This window comes from Ochotona curzoniae, unplaced genomic scaffold (genome assembly GCF_017591425.1).
Source record: "Ochotona curzoniae isolate NIBS_2020 unplaced genomic scaffold, NIBS_Ocur_1.0 scaffold_4506, whole genome shotgun sequence".
In the NCBI taxonomy this organism is placed as follows: Eukaryota; Metazoa; Chordata; class Mammalia; order Lagomorpha; family Ochotonidae; genus Ochotona; species Ochotona curzoniae.
The window spans coordinates 51,739,024-51,758,628 of NW_024467119.1; the positions used below are offsets into that span (position 1 = coordinate 51,739,024).

General features: G+C 43.2%; 2 protein-coding genes across 6 annotated transcripts in view; one reads left to right on the forward strand and one right to left on the reverse strand.

Annotated features, from left to right (window-relative positions):
* Nucleotides 1–1,616: 1,616 nt before the first annotated feature.
* GAR1 (GAR1 ribonucleoprotein) lies at nt 1,617–8,277 on the reverse strand. Its single transcript, XM_040967382.1, has 6 exons — nt 8,168–8,277; nt 7,578–7,791; nt 5,160–5,314; nt 4,623–4,682; nt 3,450–3,600; nt 1,617–1,693 (listed from the first exon to the last, which is right to left on the reverse strand). Exons 2-6 carry the CDS (start codon nt 7,777–7,779, stop codon nt 1,617–1,619), a joined length of 645 nt encoding a protein of 214 aa, XP_040823316.1. The 5' UTR covers nt 7,780–7,791; nt 8,168–8,277.
* An 11,223-nt stretch (nt 8,278–19,500) lies between these two features.
* The window catches only part of CFI (complement factor I), a 28,472-nt gene continuing 28,367 nt past the window's right edge, over nt 19,501–19,605 (forward strand). For 3 of the 5 annotated variants that reach the window (XM_040966879.1, XM_040966880.1, XM_040966881.1), the window contains exon 1: nt 19,539–19,599. In XM_040966879.1, the coding sequence (XP_040822813.1) occupies nt 19,539–19,599 (61 nt within the window). Of the gene's footprint in view, nt 19,600–19,605 lie in introns of all 5 variants that reach the window. The other 2 variants (XM_040966877.1, XM_040966878.1) reach the window with 1 other exon arrangement.

Consider the following 19,605-nt stretch of genomic DNA (forward strand, 5'->3'; position numbering starts at 1 on the left):
AGAAACTGTGCATTAGCTGACAGTCAACCTCAGGGTCTCCATTAGCCCCAATTTTGCTGTTTGGCTGGGGTAGTTGTCCAATTTGTCCTGTCCTCCTTCCACAGGGATGGTACAGACACCCCTCTACAGGGCTCAATTTGCTGCCGTATCTTCCATACAGATCTGGGCCAGCTGTCCACTGTTCCATCTTTTCCATTGAGGACTAGTTCTTGCAGGTGGGCCAAGGCCCCTAACCAGGTGACACGGGCCCTACCAGACCACTGCCCCAGTGCCTACTGCACAGACAGGCTAAGGACCCAGGCCAGGTGACTGGGGACCCAGTGGACCCTACCCTCAGGGCGCATGGACCTGGCCCCAATGCGCATAGTAAAATTTCAAATGCAACTATCAACTGTAATTAGTGAAGCCGCTTTACTAATTCAATTCTGTACTAAAACCTAAAAAGGGAAATTACAATTTTTTTTTTTTCTAATAAAAGGCATTTATTCATTTCTTTGAATGGCAGGGTATCAGAGGAGACAGATTTCCCATCAGTGGTTCACGCCCCAGGTGGCTGCAATGACCAGCTGGGCCAGGCCGACACCAGGGACCTGACTGGAACTGCACTCAGATCCCCTGCGGGTGACAGGGGTCCAAGCACTTTGGTCATTCTGCTTCTTTCCAAGCCTCTTCAGCAAGGAGCTGGATCAGAAGAGAAATCAATACTAGACCCAGTGCTCTTATGAAATACCAACACTGCAGGTGGAGGCTTAATGTGCTGTGCTCAACACTGGCTCCCAATGTGACAAAAAGGAAACATTTTTGAAAGGTGTGAAGATTGTAAATAATCTTAAATTCCAGTAATCTAAAATTACCAATAATATATGCAATCAAATCCTTCTTTTCTGTCGACAATACACTGAGTTTAAGCACTACTATTCCTCTTAAACAAAGAAACAGCTTGGCTTAATAAACACACTCTAAACAAATTAAAGGAATAAAATGTTTTATTTAAAAACCCAAATATGTTTCAAATAAAAACTGTTCATTTATTAAGCACCCACAGAGTGCCAGGCACTATACAAAATATATGAAACATGGTTCATGCTCTTTTCGAGCGAAATTGTTCTATCGCATCCATCTTTCCATCAAGTAGACATCTTACTGCAATGCTGCAAGATGACCTGATCTTCAAAACTTGCTCAAGACACAAGTTTCCAATCCACAGCAGAAGTAGATCATGCCGATCAAAGCAGAAGTGTCAACCAGAGAAATCTGTCCACCACCACATCTAATGTCCCCTGCCTGGTTAAGAGAAAAATTCAAGAGTTAACAGGATGGAAAACAGGTTTTTAAACAATATTCAGATCTTAAATTTAAAATCAGCATTAGTTCCTACGTTTAGTAAGCCATTTGTAAACTTTAGCTGTCATTCATATCATTTCAGTATTATTTTTCAAACTAGTAATACAAAAAAAATAAGCTGGAAGTAGGTTTAAAAAAATGAAAAGGGAAAGCAACAAACTTTGCTCGTGGTCCACATGGTTGGTGGGTAACAGAGAAAAAACAAACCGGAAAACAAGAGAAAATGGCAAGCCATGTCAATTCTAGAAATCCAACCCTTGGTAGACACTGTTTCACTCACCTCGGAAACCACCGCCCCCTCTTCCTCGGAAGCCCCCACCTCCGCTGCCGCGTCCACCTCTGAAGCCACCTGCAAAGGAAACACAGATGAACCACAGGCTCCCGCTCCCATCAGCCTCCGAGATGAATACACCGGTACAGCTGTAAACACCGATTCACGTTTCCTGTCTCACAATTTTTACAGGATCACTGGGAACCACCCCAGTAGGTGACCAACTGGTCAATCACCTTTCATACAAGTATCCCATTTTAACAAATTAGCACGGCTTGTTGCCTCAAAGTATAATGTAGTCCTAGGGTTAAAAGCAAGATTATCTCAGCTTCTGTTTGCAGGAAATGCTTTTTTTGACTGAATTTAGTATAGTCTGATTTAACTGAGGGCTTTTATCCTAAGAACAAGTCAGGGCAGACCTGGGAGGCTGTGCCCTGGGAACGCTGGGACAAGGATGCTGGGCAAGGTGGCCTGCGCTACGACCGACCACAACCGTCCACGACCGACGCTCCCCTGTGGAGGATTCTCACGTTCTAAAAATTTCTTGGGCATTTTCGTATTAATAAACACATTTACCTTCCTACTTTTCAGGCTCCTTTTTGTGCTAACTTTACAAACATTTATAAAAATATAAGTTAACATTTTACCAGTTATGAAATTTAGTGTTAAACATGAGACTGTACATACAGTGAGGGAGCATTCCCAAAGCACTGAAGAACATTCGGATCTCTACCAAGGCTATCTCCTTCCTATCTACCCAAACAAGCACTTCAGACAGAAGTGACTCAATTAAGAAACTCCAAGGTAATTGTGGGGGCTCCCTTTCCATGAACTCAGTAATGGAGCTAAGTCCAGCTTTCCCCTTCTTCCTTTTTTTCCACTTTGGAAACTATAAACAGATCTCAGCATACCCTAGGTGGCAGCCCTGCTCATCACCCAGCTTTCCACAAAAAACGAGTGGCAGAACCTTGGGGAAACACATGATCAGAAGTCTAAAACCACAGCCACAAACTCACTGACGTGACAACTGCACGCAGTTTTAATTCCAGCTCTGCCAGCAGGAGCAGGGCAAATGTCAACCTTGGAAAGCCTCCTAAAATCAGGTTATCACCTCTGTAAAAATATCATTTACCACGAAAGGTTCTGCTGAATATTAAAGATACGCATGGCGCCTGGGGTGGTAGCCTAGCAGCTAAAGTCCTAGCCTTGCATCCACCGGGATCCCATATGGGTACTGGTTCTAACCCTAGCAGCCCCGCTTCCCACCTAGCTCCCTGCTTATGGCCTGGGAAAGCAGTAGAGGACAGCCCAAAGCCTTGGGACCCTGCACCCACGTGGGAGACCCAGAAGTGGTTCTGGGCTCCTGGCTTCAGATCAGCTCAACTCTGGCCACTCAAGGAGTGAAATCAGCAGATGGAAGTTCTTTATATCTCCCTCTCTATATGTATCTAACTTTCCAATAAACATAAAACGAAAATCATTTTAAAAAAAAGATACAAATGGATATTAAACGAACATGTGGCTAGCCCTTGCCATACAATCAACTCTCTACAAACCAAGTAACTACAATTTAGTTTAAAATTATCCTTCACCTTACTAAACTGCATAAGATCACATGATTAAATCAAATAGCTGGAAAACCCTCATAGACATTTACTAGTTCTTTTCCTACCTATTTTATTTGTTCAAGCTAAGCGTCACTACTATTAGTAATTTGCAAATAATATGGGTAATTTAAATAAAAGGCAATCAGGAAGGTCTGTGTAAACACCAATCAGGCTGATACCACAGGAAGGATGACCACAGCCTCAGCCTCCCCAGACCCGCGACTTACCGCCTCGGCCACCGCCTCGGCCCCCTCGGCCTCCGCCGCCTCTGCCACCTCCACCAGCGCCCCGGCCACCGCCTCTGGGGGGACCTTTCTCCCCCGGGGGCCGGGGCAGGAACCTCTGCAGCGGCAGCAGCTTATAGGGATCTATGTAAAACTGAAGCATGACAGAAACAATCAGTGTGCTGCCCTTGGGGACAGCCCAGTCACCACTGGAGAACCACACACTAGGATCAAAACGGCTTGATTCCAGTCCCCACTCTGACTTCCTGCTGTGCAGCCCTGGGCAAGAATTTAATTTCTTAGTGCCTTCGCTTCCTGCCTCTGCTTAGGACAGTGCTCCCCTCAAAAGCATTTTTTACTCACAGGAATTCTCACAGAAAACAAAATTAAAAGCAAGGCATTAAAATGCAAAACAACTGGCATGCCAGCTAATTTGAGATTTCAATTAAGATCAATCTGCTTACTTACTAAGCATACAAGGTAATGGAAGTGATACAGAAACAAAAGCCAGCCTGTATTTCAAGCTCATGAGGACATTTCAGACACTACAATGTAAGGAGCTATCATGTTCACAGCCCTACACAAAACACAAACAGGGAGGCTTCACTCACATTGAGCCAGAACAGTTTCCTGTATCCCTCAGTGGCTCAAAGAACATGCCCAATAATATCAACCCAGGAGCTCTTCCTGTTTTTATATTGAAGCCAAGGCCCCAAGAGCTCCTGGGCCAAATCTGTAGGCACGAGGGCTGGAAGGACATCTAGAAGTTTCTCCCAGACAGCAATGGTCAGGTCTTTCTCCAGGCAAGTCTGCAAGTTGGATTCTAACCCATTTTTCTCCTTCACAGTATAAATCGTATTATTAAAACACTTAGGAAATCATTTAGAACCTACCTTCTCCCCGAATAATACAAGTTTTATAATCATTCATCTTATATGGAGTGCTTGGTCATGCACGCTTTTCAATAATACAATAAAAACTAACAGTTACATATTTTGCTAAAATGACCAAGGAATGCTTGCTAAATGGTTGTACCAAACTTTCAGAGATCAGTGAACTCATGTTTATATAAGACAGATCATCTCAACTCACATGCTGGGGAAGTCTCAAGTGCCTCAGTTGGACCCACTATTACCTTACAAAACCAAGGATCTCAGGATGGCAAGCTTCACTCACCTTCTGTAGTTTTTTAAAGGAAGATGCCTTCATGTTCTCTGACAATTTAACTGAAAAGTACTATTAATATTATTAAGGAACAAGCAAGAAATGAAGATGAAAGATTTCAAACCTTCTGAACTCACATTTTTATTTAAAAACAAGACTATATGTGGAAAGCATATATGTGTTTGTGTGTGTGTATATATATACATATACATGTATACAGAGAGGGAGAAAGAAGCTTTAAATGAAATTTATAAAAAAAAAAAAAACCTCAGACTTCCAATTCCATTCCAGTGAACCATCATATCCAAAGCAATTAATTAATTCTTCTAGCACGTACCCAACTGGCCATCATTTCTAGAACTTTCCAAAACACAACCTTTCTTTCATCTATGAATCCAGTATATTTAGATGAATACATTCTTCTCTCTTTATTATCTTTTATGGTCCAAACTATAGAGATACAGTCTAAAGTTTCATTTATATTTAACTTCCTCAGGAAAAAAAAGTAACTTTTCCAAAATTTTTAGATCTTCCAGTTAAAAAGGATACAAAATCTCTAAGTTGTCCAAATATTTCATCCACTTTTCCAATTTGTTCTTTGTTTTCTAAATACACAGGAGCATTGAAATAAGGCACCTTATTTTCATCTGTGGTGCATTTACAAACTATGTCATCTTCACAAGGATGCATGAACTCTCCTAATACTGAAAGACAAGAAATCATTAAAACATGCAACTCTTTCAAATGTCACTGACGAATCTCTCCTGGAAACTGGATTACCCCCATGTTAGTATACCCACTCTCCCAATCCAGTTACTAGAGACAGACGTCTATCTAGTCTGGCAGTTATGACAGCCATGCTTTTTTATCAGATACCTGGGTTCAATGCCCAGTACCTGCTCCACATTCCAGCTTATGGTTACAGCTCAGGTAATCTGCCATCCATAGGAGAGACCTGGGCTGTACTTCTGGCTTCCCCCTTTACCAAGCCAGGCCCAGACAATGATACCCTTCGGGAACTGAACCAGCAGATGAGAACTCTCCAAACTCAAATAAGTGCATTTCCTGGGTTGGAATATCAACTCTAAAGTGTATCAGACGCATGACCTAAGGAAAAATATTCACCCTCTTTGGTTTCAATGTCCTGATCTTTAATATATAGCTAACAACACTAACAGGTATCTATGGCTAATTTATAGTCTCTTGAGAATTAGGTAGAACAACAAATATCCAGGCCTCAGGACTCAGAACAGTACCTGACATGTTGAGGCCACTCAGCCTACAACACTTTTACTTTATTGTAACATTATCTGATTAAACACAATATTTCATTCACTGAGTTTTTCATTTCCCAACTTCTGTGAATCACACTTTTGTTCTTGTCTTTTTCTTCTCAGAACTACTGCCACATCTTTACCAATAATATCAAAAACACTTTAATGAGTTAATTTATTTGAACAGCACAGTTGCAGAGAGGAGAGAGAAAATAAGAGCTCTTCCCTCTGCTGGTTTGCTCTCCAAATGACTGAAATGGCCAGAACTCAGCCAGGCCAAAGCTAGAGGCTTAGAAGTCTATGGAAGTCTCCCAAATGGGTGAAGGGGCCCAAGGACTTGGGCCATCTCCTCCTGCTCTGTCAGGTACATTATCAAAACCAGATCGGGGGTGGAACAGATAGGACACAGCTGGCACCCACCGGGGACAATGCTATCCTGACAACATGTTACCCAGTTTGCCACACTGCTGGTCCCTGCCAAATCTTTATAAAAGTATGTTGGAATCTCAAAACAACTACCTTTACTTATAAATGACTGTCACCCCCAAATGAAAATATTCATAAAATGCCTGCAGTATCAACTCTGTCCCACTAATACTTAAGCTCAAAACCTGGAACTTTTAATTTCCAATATTAATCAAGTTTCGCAAATTTGGTTTCCCTCAAAACTTCTCACACCTGAACCTTTGCTCTTTCTTCACTGTCACCAACCTAGATCAGGCTGTCAGTGCCTCATGCGGGGACTGTTGCCAAAGCCTGTGTTCTGAGATGACTGACTAACCGTGTCCCCACCTGAAGCCATCCTGCAGACTGATCTGACCCGTTTTTCTGGGCTCAGCCTTCTCCCCTTCAAATCCCCTTCCACACCTTCCCGACTTCACTGACAATTACTCCAAACTTCTTCTATGTGGGTCTGACTTCCCCTCCTAGTTTTCCTCTCAAGCAATTTTTTTCTCTACTTTTACGTAGCAGAAGAAAAATATGAGCTTTAGAATAAAAAGCACTTTCCTTTTTACCCATCTTTACTTGTCTGAAAGGCGGTGAGAAAAGGGGAAGGAGAGGGCAGGGAAAGAGAGCACGTGACATCCCTGGTCCCTCCCCCAAATGCCTGTGACAGCCAGGACTGGGCCAGACCGGCACTCCTTCCCAATCACCCCCATGCATGTGCGGCGGGGACCCATGGGCTTGACCCTTGGGGATGTGATCAATGGAAGCTGGGTCAGAAGCAGAAGTGAGCTCAAACACACCAACTCCAATGGGGATGGTGGCTTCATACAGCTGTGTGTAAATAGGTCAGCCCCGTTGGCTTGGCATGTATCAGTAACCTTAAGATCCTAGCAAAAAAGCTGAACCTTGAATCACAGTTTACCCTTCTGTTAAAACGGGGCAGAGGGAGAAATGGAGAAAGCATGCCATACCGCCTGCACAACATCCTTCAGTCCAAACCTGGTCATACCTCCCAGACACTCTCAAAGCCATCCAGCTTTCCCACACACCACAACATTCAAATCTGGTCCAGAATTCTGCAAGTGTACACACTGGCCTCCACACACAGGGACCGAGCTGCAGGCCCTCTACCTGGGCTGCTGCCCCCACTCTTCAGCACCTGATTCGTGAAACTGCAAGGGACACGAACCCACAATCCAGCCCCCAGCCCCACCCCCGAGCAGGCTGAGTTTCCAGGACGACCTACTGACTACGTGTTCCGGAGGTCCTTGGTCCTGGCCCTTGTTAAAGCCCCCACGGCCACCCCCTCGTCCGAATCCTCCTCTGCCGCCGCCGCCTCGGAAGCCGCCTCCTCCGCCTCGGAAATGGCTGTTGCCGCCGCCACGGTTGAAACCGCCACCTCCACCACCCCGATTAAAGCCTCCACGACCTCCGCCTCGGAAAGACATGATCTCTTCTGCCTGCTGGAAAAAGAAAAAATAAAAGTAAAATAAGGGCGTGTCTTTCGATGCATGCGGTCCCAGAGCATGCACCTCGCCAAGCCCAGGAGCGCTGGCGGGTGCGCGCCGACCGACCACCCGCTGTCCTGCCCGCCCCCGGGGTTGGCACCTCCTCTCCTAGCAGGCAGCGAGGTCTTCAAGCCGCACTCCCTTCCCGCAGCTAACTTCGGGACCCGCACCCCCAGATCCCGCAGCTTTCCCGAGGCCACTCGCGGGCGCCACGTGCGCCTCCCGGCCCCGCGGCTCGCACATCCTCCCCGCCCCGCCGGGTACTTCCTCCCCCGCAGTACCTTTCCGGCCACCGATCCGGAAAGCGGGCCGGGAGGCAGACACGCACCGGCAGATCCTGCGGGAATGCTCCAAAACAGTCTGCAGCGCCGGAAAAGCACCAATCCTACCCAATTTCCGACCTCCCGGTGGCGGCGGGTAGGTCCATGGGCCCCGCGACCCGCGGCGGAAGTGACGCACAAAAGTGGCGTCCTTGGCAGCAGAACTTTGCGGAAGTGCCGGGAGACGGAGGGCGTCGGGGATCCGCCCGTCAGCCCGGGGCTAGCGCGCTCTTCCGCGGCGGCTATCCTGGCGGCCCGGGACTCCGGTAGCGGGTGCCCCAGGCCCGGTGCCTTCGCTTCTCTGGGGGCGAAATGGCCCCGCAGCCTCGACTCCCGCGTCCTGGCCAGCTGCAGAAGGTGCGGCCGCGCAGCTCGGAGGCGCGCTCTGCCCGGGGTGGAGCGGGCTGCCTTGCACCTGTCACAGTCCAAATCCTCTGGGATTTTACCTCAGTATTTGACCCAGGCGTCGGCCTCGTCTTTGAATGAGGTGATCGGTACCTGTTTCAGAAAGTTATTGTGAATCAGGATTTGAAATATCGCTATGAACGTCACTGTGGAGTATAAGCTTGTGAAAGAAGCACCTAATCATATAAATTTTGATGGAGGTATTTTAACTTGGATTTGATAAATACGTTTTTAAATTCGGTACATCCAGACGGTGCTGGAATCAGCCGTGTTACATTTTTGCCTTATGGCATTTAGGGTTTACATAAGGTCTGTCTCCGTGTGTATATTTTATGTCCCACTGTTGCCCCCAACCCAGCGTGACAAAACCATTGAGCTCCTAGGGAACTTTGAAGATCCCTTGACACCTCCCCTGTTTAAAGGAACTGGCATTCCAAGAATAACGCCCTCAGCTGGTCAGCAGGGCGGACTAGAACCCCGAGTTGTCACAGTCCTTAGCTGTTTCCTCCTGCTCCAACTCTCTCCTTTTCCCAAGTTCATCTTTCCAATGCCCGATCTGTCCTCTGGGTGGCATCATCGTCTTGGTCCCTGATCTTTAAATATGTGAGCGCTTTTCTCTGGCCCTGCCCTTCAGGACCCTGCCCTCCCCACTCTCTCCTTCATAGTCCATTTCTGTTCATTCTTCCTAAGGTAGCTTTGTGTTGTTGTCAACTTATTACAGGCCTCCAGTTGTCACTGCCACAGGTTTCCTTTGTTAGTCCTATCCTAAATCACCCAGTAAAATCACAAGACTAGAAATAATAACATCCTGTCTCATGTTGAGTATTTTTGCTGCCTCAAACTAAGTGCTTCCAGTCTCCACTTCCTCCTGCCATCTCTGCTGCATGTCATCACATGGCATTGAGCTTACTGAAGCAGTTCCTCGGCACCAGGCCCTCATTTCCTTAAGTACAAGCCAATTCTCTCCATCTAGCATTCTGTATAATTGATTTTATTGTCAGGCCAATGTCATTGTTGCTTCCCTTTTATACTTCTGTCAAAAATTTTCTCTTGCTTGGAGAAGCCCCATTTTCCATCCACTAGACACAAGGGGCCTGTGATGTTATTCACAGGCCATACAAAGGTCAAATTAAAAATCAGCTTGCTATGGGGGGAGGGGTATGGGAGGGGTGGGGGGATTCCCCAGGGCCTATAAAACTGTATCACATAATACAATGTTAATAACAATTTAAAAAAAAAAAGATGAGCTACCCCACATTTAAAAAAAAAATCAGCTTGCTATAGATTTGTTGAATTTTCAGTGCTGTCTGCCCTGTCTTACCAATGCCACACCAAATGCTTTCATGGGCCTTATGTGGCCTCTAGGCTCACCGTACTGCTTCCTGGATCATGTTTATGTTCTGGGGCAATAATTGAACTCATTTTCTTGTTTCTTTTCTTAAAAAAAAAAAAGATTGATTTGTTTCATTTGAAGGGTAGAGTTACAGAAAGAAAGAGCAACCATCAGCTGGCTCTCATCTCAGATGGCTGCAACATCTATTTGGGCCAGGCCAACTGAAGCTGGGAGCCAGGAGTTCCGTCCCTCTCTCCCAAGGGGATGGTAGGAGCCCAGGCACTTGGGCCAGCTTCCATGTCTTTCTCACGCAAATTAACATGAAGCTGGACCAAAACTGGAACAGCCAGGACTCAAACTGACACTCAAGTAGGATGCCAGCACTGCAGGCATCCGTTTAATATGCTGCACCACCAATGTCAGTGCCTGTTGAAATAATTTTTAAATCTAAAGTATGATGGGCAAGTTGTAGACATGATAATCCAATAGTATCAATAGTGTCATTTTAAAAATACAGTGAAACACATATAACATAAAATGTGCCACATTAAGTAATTTTTAAAAAAACATTTAAGAGCTCTTATCTGATTCAGACCCCAAATTCCTGCCACTGCCCAGCATTGCCAGGCTACAGAATGTCTCTGGGAGCCACAGAGCCCAGAGTCCAGGAGCCCACGTCTGTTGTGTGGGTGGCATGGACTCAAGTTCCTCAGCCGTTACCTGCTGCCTCCTGGAGTGCATGTTGGCAGGAATCTGAGTCAGGAGTGGAGCCAGGTCTTGGACCTGATAACCTAACTACTGCCCACAAAGGCCTGCCCTTCACTCTCTGATGTCCACAGAGGTGGACAAGCTTAGTGAGCTGATGACTGCAAACAAAGGAGGAAATTAACTGGCGTGCCCTTCTTTGAGCCCTGAGCCTCTGTGGAAGTTGCAGTTCATTCAGCATCTTGGGTGAGTAAACTTGTTCTTGTTTAGTGAACATTCAGAGCAGAATCAGACTCTCCTTACTATTGAAAATGAAATCTGTCTGTGTTGGTTTCATCCTACAATGCTAGTTTCTAAAAGACTGAAATTTTTTTTTTGAAAACACAGTGCAAAAATGAACAAAACCCACATGACTGTTCTGCCACCTGCAGACTATCTGGGAATGTGTGTGATGAGATTAGGGTCTGTGCTTGCTAAGGTTAGCCTTTTTTGTGTAATCATCCAGAATGTCTTGCTGCAGCTGCAGGTATCTGCTATCCACACTTGTCTGGGAAGAACATAGAGTATTGTGAGGCCATCACCATCTTCTCATTTCAGGAGAGGGGAAGCTTTCTGGGAGTCAGTCACTAACAGTTCCTCCAAGGAGTTCCAGTTGTTTCCAGTATGAAGACAACATTAAATGTATCTTTACCACTGCTTTATTGGAGTAGGACTTTATACCAGAATTTTTTCTTGAATTTCACAGTAATTTATAAATACTTTTTGAAAGATTGATTTATTTTTATTGGAAAAGCAGATCACATTTTATAGAGAGAAGGAGAAACAAGAAATATCTCCCATCTGCTGGTTTATTTCCCAAATGACCACAATGGCTGGAGCTGAGTCAATCCAAAGTTATTCTGGATCTCCCATGTGAGTACACAGTCCTCATCGAATGCTTTCCCAGGCTATAAGCAGGGAGCTGGATGGGAAGTGGAGCAGCCAGGACATCAACCAGTGCTCATACAGAATTCGGGCACTTGCGAAGTGAGGATTTAGCCATTAAGCTGTCATGCCGGACCTCAGTAATGTCTGCATATTAACTGATGTTACCATTGCTCATGTCTGATGATTCATCGATCCTGGATTAGAAGTTGTTAGGGTTTCTGGCACTATTCATCATATATTCTATGTCACTAGGCCAATCTAACAAACTTTGAAAATGAAACATTTTAGTTTCTCCTGTTATATCTTGGCATTTCATTCTATAACTTTGTGTGCTGAGGGCTGCCACTGTGCAACAGGTTAAGCCTCTGCATGTGACACCCACATCTCAGACATCTCAATTTCAGTCTTGGCTACTCCAACTTCTGGTTATTTCTCTGATACAGTACATGGGAGGGCAGCAGATCGCCCTAGTGAGAGACATGGATGGAGTTCCAGGCTCCTGGCTTTGACCTAGCCAAGCGCAGCTATTATAGCTGTTTGGGGAAAGAACTCGGGGGAAAAAAACTCTTGCTCCTGCTGTTTCTCTGCCCTTCAAATAAAGCCTTTTGTAAAAGTTTTGTTTGTTTTTTGTTTTTTACTGGGCTGGCACTATGGTCTAGTGGATAAAACCATCTCCTGTGACACCAGCATGCCAAATGGTCACTGGTTTGTGTCCGGTTGAGTCAATGTCTGATTCATCTCCCTGCCAAGGGCATGAGAAAAGCAGTGGAAGATGGTTCAAGTACTAAGGCTTCTGCATTTACATGAGAGACCCGGACAAAGCACCTTGTCCTTGCAGCTGTTGTGAGATTGGTCTGAGAATTTCCTACTTTAAAAAATAGTTTGAGAAGAACTGGTGCTAGTTCTTTCATAAGAGTTATGTAGAATTTAGCAATGAAGCCCTGATACTAGGATTTTCTTTTTCTGGAGACTTTTTATTACTGATTGATGCTAATGAGCTGTTATTAGTCTGTTGAGGCTTCCTGTGTCTTTATGTTCATTTTGGTAAGTTATATGTGTTCATAATTTTATTCATTCCTCCTAGGTTTTCCAGTTTGTTGGTATGTAACTGTTCATAGTAGTTCCTTCAAGAGCCTCTGTATTTCTATATTATCCATTGTAATAACTCCTTTTTTTTTTATTTTTTTCTTTGGGTAATGTAGCTAAAGATTTATCAACATTGTCTTTTCAAAAACCCCAACCTTTCATTTCATTGCTCTTGTATGGTTTTCATTTTTATTTTCTGTCTCTGTTCTCACTTTTGTTTTTCTGTTACTTTGGGTTTAGTTTGTTCCTGCTTTTCTGGGTCCTTGAGATACATTGTTAGATTATTTGATGGATTTCTGTTTTTGTTGTGGTCCTTTACACCAAGAACTTCTCCTTTAGTACTGTTTTGCCTTTGAAATATTTTGATTATTTATTTATTTTTTTTATTGTCCAGATAAGTTCAATGGCTTTTTGGGGAGACCTTCTCTGGTCTGAAGGTAGAGCCAACAGAGTAAAAACCCAATCAATCTAAAGCCCCAACATATCATCGGCAACAATATACAATGTTATGGTATTAATTGATGTAATATTGAGTAAATAATCTATTAAAAAGAATGCAAGTTCTTAACCGCATCCTGTGACTACTCCATTGATATTTCAGCAATTGAGGTGTATAACAGTTATATTAGGAGTGAAGCACAAGGTTTTGAAAGTATAGTAGGTTTTACAATTTTTCAAAAACACATGGGTTGAGACAGTAGTAATTACAGGTTCAAAAAGAAGAATAAAAAATTACAGGTTAAATTAAGGCAAACAAATGGTATCTAACCTTTTGGGATTGGCTCATTTCCCTTAGTATTATGATTTCCAGTTGGGCCCGTTTGGCCACAAAGAACTGCATTTTGTTTTTTTTAATAGCTGAATAGTATTCCATGGAGTAGATGAACCATAGCTTTCTTATCCAGTCTTCTGCTGATGGGCATTTTGGTTGCTTCCATGTTTTTGCAATTACTGATTATGCTGCTTGATTATTTATTGATTTGATAATGTGTTGATTCCATTTGGCATAAAGTACAGTTAAGTATTATTCATCAATATCCTTTTCTTTGGAGCCTGATATTAAAGTGGCATTTTGTTCCTCTGAGAGTGACACAGTGCCTTGTTCGCTCATAATTCCTCTGTCCCTGCATTGACATTTGTACATCTGGGAGACCGTTTATCTCTGTCACTTCCAAAAGTAACTCTCAAGGTAAAACCTTATTCCTGAAGATGTGTCTGTATCAATTTGATAGCTTATTTTACCTTTATAGCTGCAACTGGAAGCTGTAGTGTAATCTCCCTATCCCCCTATATCCTTTTCTACCATACTCTGTGGAGGCTGGTCCTGGCAGGGATGGAAGGGTCACAGTAAAAGCCTGCAAAGTGGAACTGGAGGTACAGGGGTACCTGCCTTTGGCCAGGGTCTTATGAATGCTGATGTACAGTTCTAGAGGAATCACTGTGCCAGATGTTTGAGGTTGCTAATACTATGTCTGACGGAGGCAGCAGGTGCTTCTCTGCAGTGTCCTGGCCCCATCTACCTTTTCTTGCTCCAGGCAGACAAGTGCTATTTCCATGTTGTGTTGTCTGGGATTAGGAAAGGCTTAGAGTAAGAGTCCCTGTGGTTATCAACTGCTGAAATAGTGTATCGCATCCAGAGCCCACTGATTGCAGGGCACCATGGAGATTAGGCATGGGGTGCCTGCTGCTGAGGTGGATTTGGACTTTAAGGGTGCTGCAACCAGCCAAGATGGAAGTCCAATTCACTGAGGTCAGGAAAGTTCTATATCAATGTGAAGAAATATCTAATGATTCTAACTGAAGACCAGATCCAGAAGTGTATTCTCCTTGGAACAGTAAGAATCACAGCTAAAGCAAAAAAAAAAAAAAATTGTTAGCAATGTTGCAAGGAAAGGCTGGCTTTGACCTTGATGTTGGATTTACTGATACTTTGGGGCACAGCCTACTAACAGGGTAGTCTGTGCACAGAGCTGTGTCGTAGGCTGTCATTCTAGGTTTAGCAAAGTTACACTCTAAGATGTTCACATAGCAACAAAATCTCCTAACAAATAATTTCTAAAACCGTAATACCAGTGAGAGAAGAAATAATAAATAATTCCTGGATCTATGTTCTGTCCTACAACCAAATTCGATATTTGGAAACCTAAGAGAGAGGTGGAGACTTTAACCAGATCCTGGACTACAAAGGGAATAAAAGGCTTTTAAATATGCATTTTCAACTTCTGTTTAAAAAACATTGTTTGGAATGAATTTCCAGAAGAAAAGCAGAACAAAGATGATTCCCTGAAGAAACCCAGAAACTTCCTCTAAAAGTTCATCTTGAGGAGCTCCCTGAAACTGCTTTATTTTCAAAATGATTCTGCTAAATGAAGCCAAACCTTATGCTTTCAGATGTATTTAATTTTTCTTATATCCTTATGTATTTTTCATTCCTTTTGATTGGTTTTATTGGGTTTTTAATATTCTGGCTTCTATGTTTAATTTACTTTTTCAGTATCTTTATTGTAAATTTTAATTTGCTCTGTTTTATTAGCCTGCCTTTCATTACTTCAACTAAAATACCCAAGAGAGGCTCAAGTTTAGTTCACCTTACAGTTGGGAGGTTACACATCAAGATGTGGCATTCTCCAATCTGGAGTCTGGTGGGAGCTCACCTTGGTGTGTGCAGATAAATGATCACCTGGTAGCCCGGAAGGGAGTAGGGAAGAGAGAGAGAGAGAGATTTCATGCAAGACCCACCTTCCCATAGCATATTACAATCCCACCCACTCCCACCAGGCCCATCTCTCAGTTGCCATTTTTAGATCAAGTTTCAACACTTAATCTATTCATTATTAATAGATTATTAACATTAAGACATCAGAGGTTAAACTTCCACATGAGTTTGGGGGACAACAGATCTAATTCAACTCATAACAATACGTAAAAATCTTTTCGTGTGTTTTTTTTTACATATATATTTGTTTCTATTCTTTCTCTACTTAGAGATTCCACTTCTTACCTAAGTTTTGGTGTTTCAGTGGGATGTATTTTACTGATTGGAGCCCTAATTCTTGTTGTAGCAGTATTATATCGTATCAGAAGGGATTGGTTTGAGAAAACTGAAACCACTTTAGATATTTTAAGCAAAAAAGAGGAACAGAAATAATTTTTATTCACATAAGGTGGGCAACATTTAAGGTTGAACTTTCTCCCCAGTTTCTCTCAGCTTCTAATAAAGTCTGCAGCGATTGAAATCATATGAGCTTTCCATAAGATTTCCCATTATTTTGCATTAATAGTATTTTCTTGATCAAAACAGATGAGATGTGCAGTATATTGAATGCTTGCTAGGACACACATGTGCCAGAGGATGAATGGCATGTCAACCAGTCCTCAGGAACCTGCCAAACCATGTTCTCTAAAGTTGAAAAATTTGAGTTGTTTCATCTAGTACTTTTCTGTTACAAAGAAGGAAACATATAACCTGATAAGGCTCTGTGCTGGGGTCCGTGCAGTAGGTGTAGATGACACAAAGGTGTGAAGAGCACAGCTTCCCTGTTGGCGAGTCCGTAAGGAGCTTCCAGCTGTATGGCAGGGCCTGGCAGATATCTCTCCAGCCACCTCAGTGTAGTCTCACCCCCTTTTGCATGAACATTCAACCATCCCACTAAAATTCTGTAATCCATTGAAGCATTGTTGTTTTCTTATGTGAGATGGTTTGTGCAACCAATGTGAGCTTGGGAGTTAATATTTCTGATCATGTCTTGGTGAGTGGGCCTTTAATAATTTGCACACAGGAGTATAATTCAGCCCATGCCATTTCTGGACATTTTATTGTGTGCCTGCCCATTGCCCCAGAATCTGGTTCAGACATGTAGCACACCTTCTGGGAAATGGCTTGATAAGTATCCTAAAAATTAATGAAAGTGATGGGAGTATGAGCTGAAACTGCTATGGTGATAAATAGAGTTACTGTGACCTTAAAGGCTAGCCTGTCTTTGCAGTTTCTTTGGCACATAGGAAATGTATTTGTTTTAGCTGCTTATACAACTTTTGGCTAGATGAAGTAAAGGATGCTTTTATTAATATTATAGAGATATGCCTTTAATTATTGTTTGATTGTTTATGGGGTTGTAGAGCCTATAGTTGTAGGAGGATTTAATATATGGAACCTTTGTCTTGGATCTTTATGTTTTTTCCCTTGTGACATTCTTCCCATTGATGGGTAAATTACACAAACAGAAATGTGGTTGGAATGTATTACTGATTAGCAGGTAATTAATTGCATGTGTCTTGGCCTTGGAGTCCTGGCTGTTGCTCCATCGCTACTACTAAAGAATGAACAATAGCTTGCATTGAAGAACATGAGTACAGTATTTTGCAGAATTATCTTAGGGGCACCTGCTTAGCCATGAAGTACAATCAGAATGACCAAATGTCTGTGCATGCCCCCTTAGTCATGAATTAAAAATAGAACAATTAAATGTTTATGCAGAAGTTTGTGATGGGGGCTGGGAAAATAAAAAAGGACAGCTTCTTGAGCTGTAACAAGAAAGCACCAAGTGATTGTTTGTGTGTCTTTTGACTGACTCCATACCCCTTCTCAAGCTCCAAACTTGGCTGGAGCTGGTCTCTGGCAGCTCTGGCCTCTGGGGCAAATTTTCCATACTGAAGTGTGCAGCCCCAATATCTGGAGCAGGAAAGACTTCTGCAGTGACCCAGCAGACCGTATAGTATTGGAAGTGTCCATGATGGAAAAAATGTGTGTGGTGTTTCAGGAAGATGTAGCAGTAGAATCATAGTACAAGACCTTGAAGCTGTAGAGCATGGCCATGCCATCAGAAGCTGAGAATTATATTCCTTTTGAGGCACAACTTGGTCCCTGCTCTGATAGATTAGCATGGACTGATGAATGTGGAGCTGAAATAATGAAGACAATCTCTGTGAGGATGGGGTGCTGCCCTCTGAGAATCAAAGGAATATCAGGAATTAAAGACCTTCATATAGTACCACATCCCCAATAGGAAGAATACATGGGTCTAGAAAGCACAGGATAGAGTGAGAATGATCATACCTGCTAACCCTTCCAGTGACCAACTGGAGACTTTGTGCTGCCCATCCCCATAACTATAGATTCTGCAGGATTACAAGTCTTAGTCCACAAAGGACTATACTTTCAACAGGGGCAGAGCACAAATCCTATTGAGTTCTGAGATAAGGTCTAGGAGAAAAGAGGAGTCATCTACTTTTAATTAATTAATTTATTTATTTATGGCAGAATGTCACAGAAAGAAAAAGCTCTGTGTGCTGGTTTATTCCCCTAATGGCCACAATAATCAGGTCAAAGCTAAGAACAACTCCTATCCTGGTCTTTCACATGAGTGGTGGGGACCCAATTGTTGGATCAACTTCTGCTGCTTTCCCAGGCACATTAACAGGGAGCTGGATTGGTAGTGGAACTGACATGCTGACAAAGTGTGCCAGCTTCGCAAGTACTTAACCCTAAGCCAGGCCACAATGTCGATCCCCCCACTTGTCACTGTCTTGACAATTTACCCTGATCATTACAGATGAATCAGAGCAGCTTGTTACCAAAGGGGAGCAGCAAGGAGATCTTGTGGAACCTGCAAGATGTGTGAAATGCTTCTTGTGACAATAAAGGGATAGAAACAGCCTGAGAAATGAATGATAACCAGGGCTCAGAAAACTCTTGAAGGAGTTGGTCAGTAATACCATCAAAGCAAGCTCCAGAAGTGAAAACTCAGAGGGAAGAGACTGTAGAATGGATAGGGAAGACAGAAGGGGATCAATAGCAATGGCAAGAGCAACAGTTTCCCCTGCTAACTTCCTCTTAGGAAGAGACCTATTAGAATGACAAAGGAGCCACTCTTGGACTGTGTATGGAAAGCAGATCTAAAAGGTGCGCCAGTGGATTCTGAAAGATACTGAGATGACGTTACTAGATTCCTTTTCAAAGAATACATTGCTGCCTGGCTGTGATGAGTGAGCAGATAATTATCATATCTTTCAGGATATATACCTCACCTACAGAGCACTGACTGAAGGGCGACACAGGTAATTGTATAATACCCAAGCCAATTTCACTGGACCCAGGAACACCCAGACAAGTCACACTTCCTCCAGGGCTCCCCGTGGGCAGAGAAAGCCTTTGTGGAGCCTGCATTGCTGTTCACCTCAGCCTGCTCACGCCTGTTCCCTCTCTTGATGATCCCAAACTTTGTTTCCAGCCTCCTTCTGGAGAACCCAAACAGTGACAGCATTTTTTTTTCATCCATAACAGTGAATCCTGCACCATAGTTGGTACTTTTCAAAAGACATCCCATCTCCTGGATCTCTCCGGGAGGTGCTTTCCTCCTACTTCTTTTTCTCATTCACCAGGTCACTTCACAAACAAAATTTTTCTGTCTGGAAAAAAAAGAAGAAAAAAATCTTTTCTGTCCTTAGAGAGTATAATTTGATTACAGCACAACCAATACATGGTAAAGGAACTGGTGGTTTTGTTTGTTTTGAGTGTGCAGTTAGTACAGCCTTCAGTATGTTGCATTTTCATTGTTTTCTTGTAGTCTTCAACCTTCAGGGGAAAATATTTTACAAAAAAGAATAACAAGTATGCTTGCAGTATAATTTTGTATCTCTCCCAGAAAGGCGGAATTGTTGCCAGGGACATCAGTGTCTCCTGGACCAGATCAGGCACCTCCTATTGATTGCCTCGCTCTACTGTTTAACAAGAAGGTCGTATTTGGTTTCAGTTACGGTAAAACTTGGAATTTGAGTCAAGTTCTTTGAAGAGTTCAAAAGTACAAGCTTCTTTAGGAGGTTTGCTCTTTTGAAATATTTTTTCAGAGGTTAAAAATTAAACTTCAAAAAACTACCTAGCTGGAAGAGCCCTCAGCAGGACACAGACCCTGAATGCTTCTAACATGAAGCTTATTCATGTTCTTCTGTCACTTTTGTGCTGCCACTTAAGTTTTTGCAGGGTAAGTAATT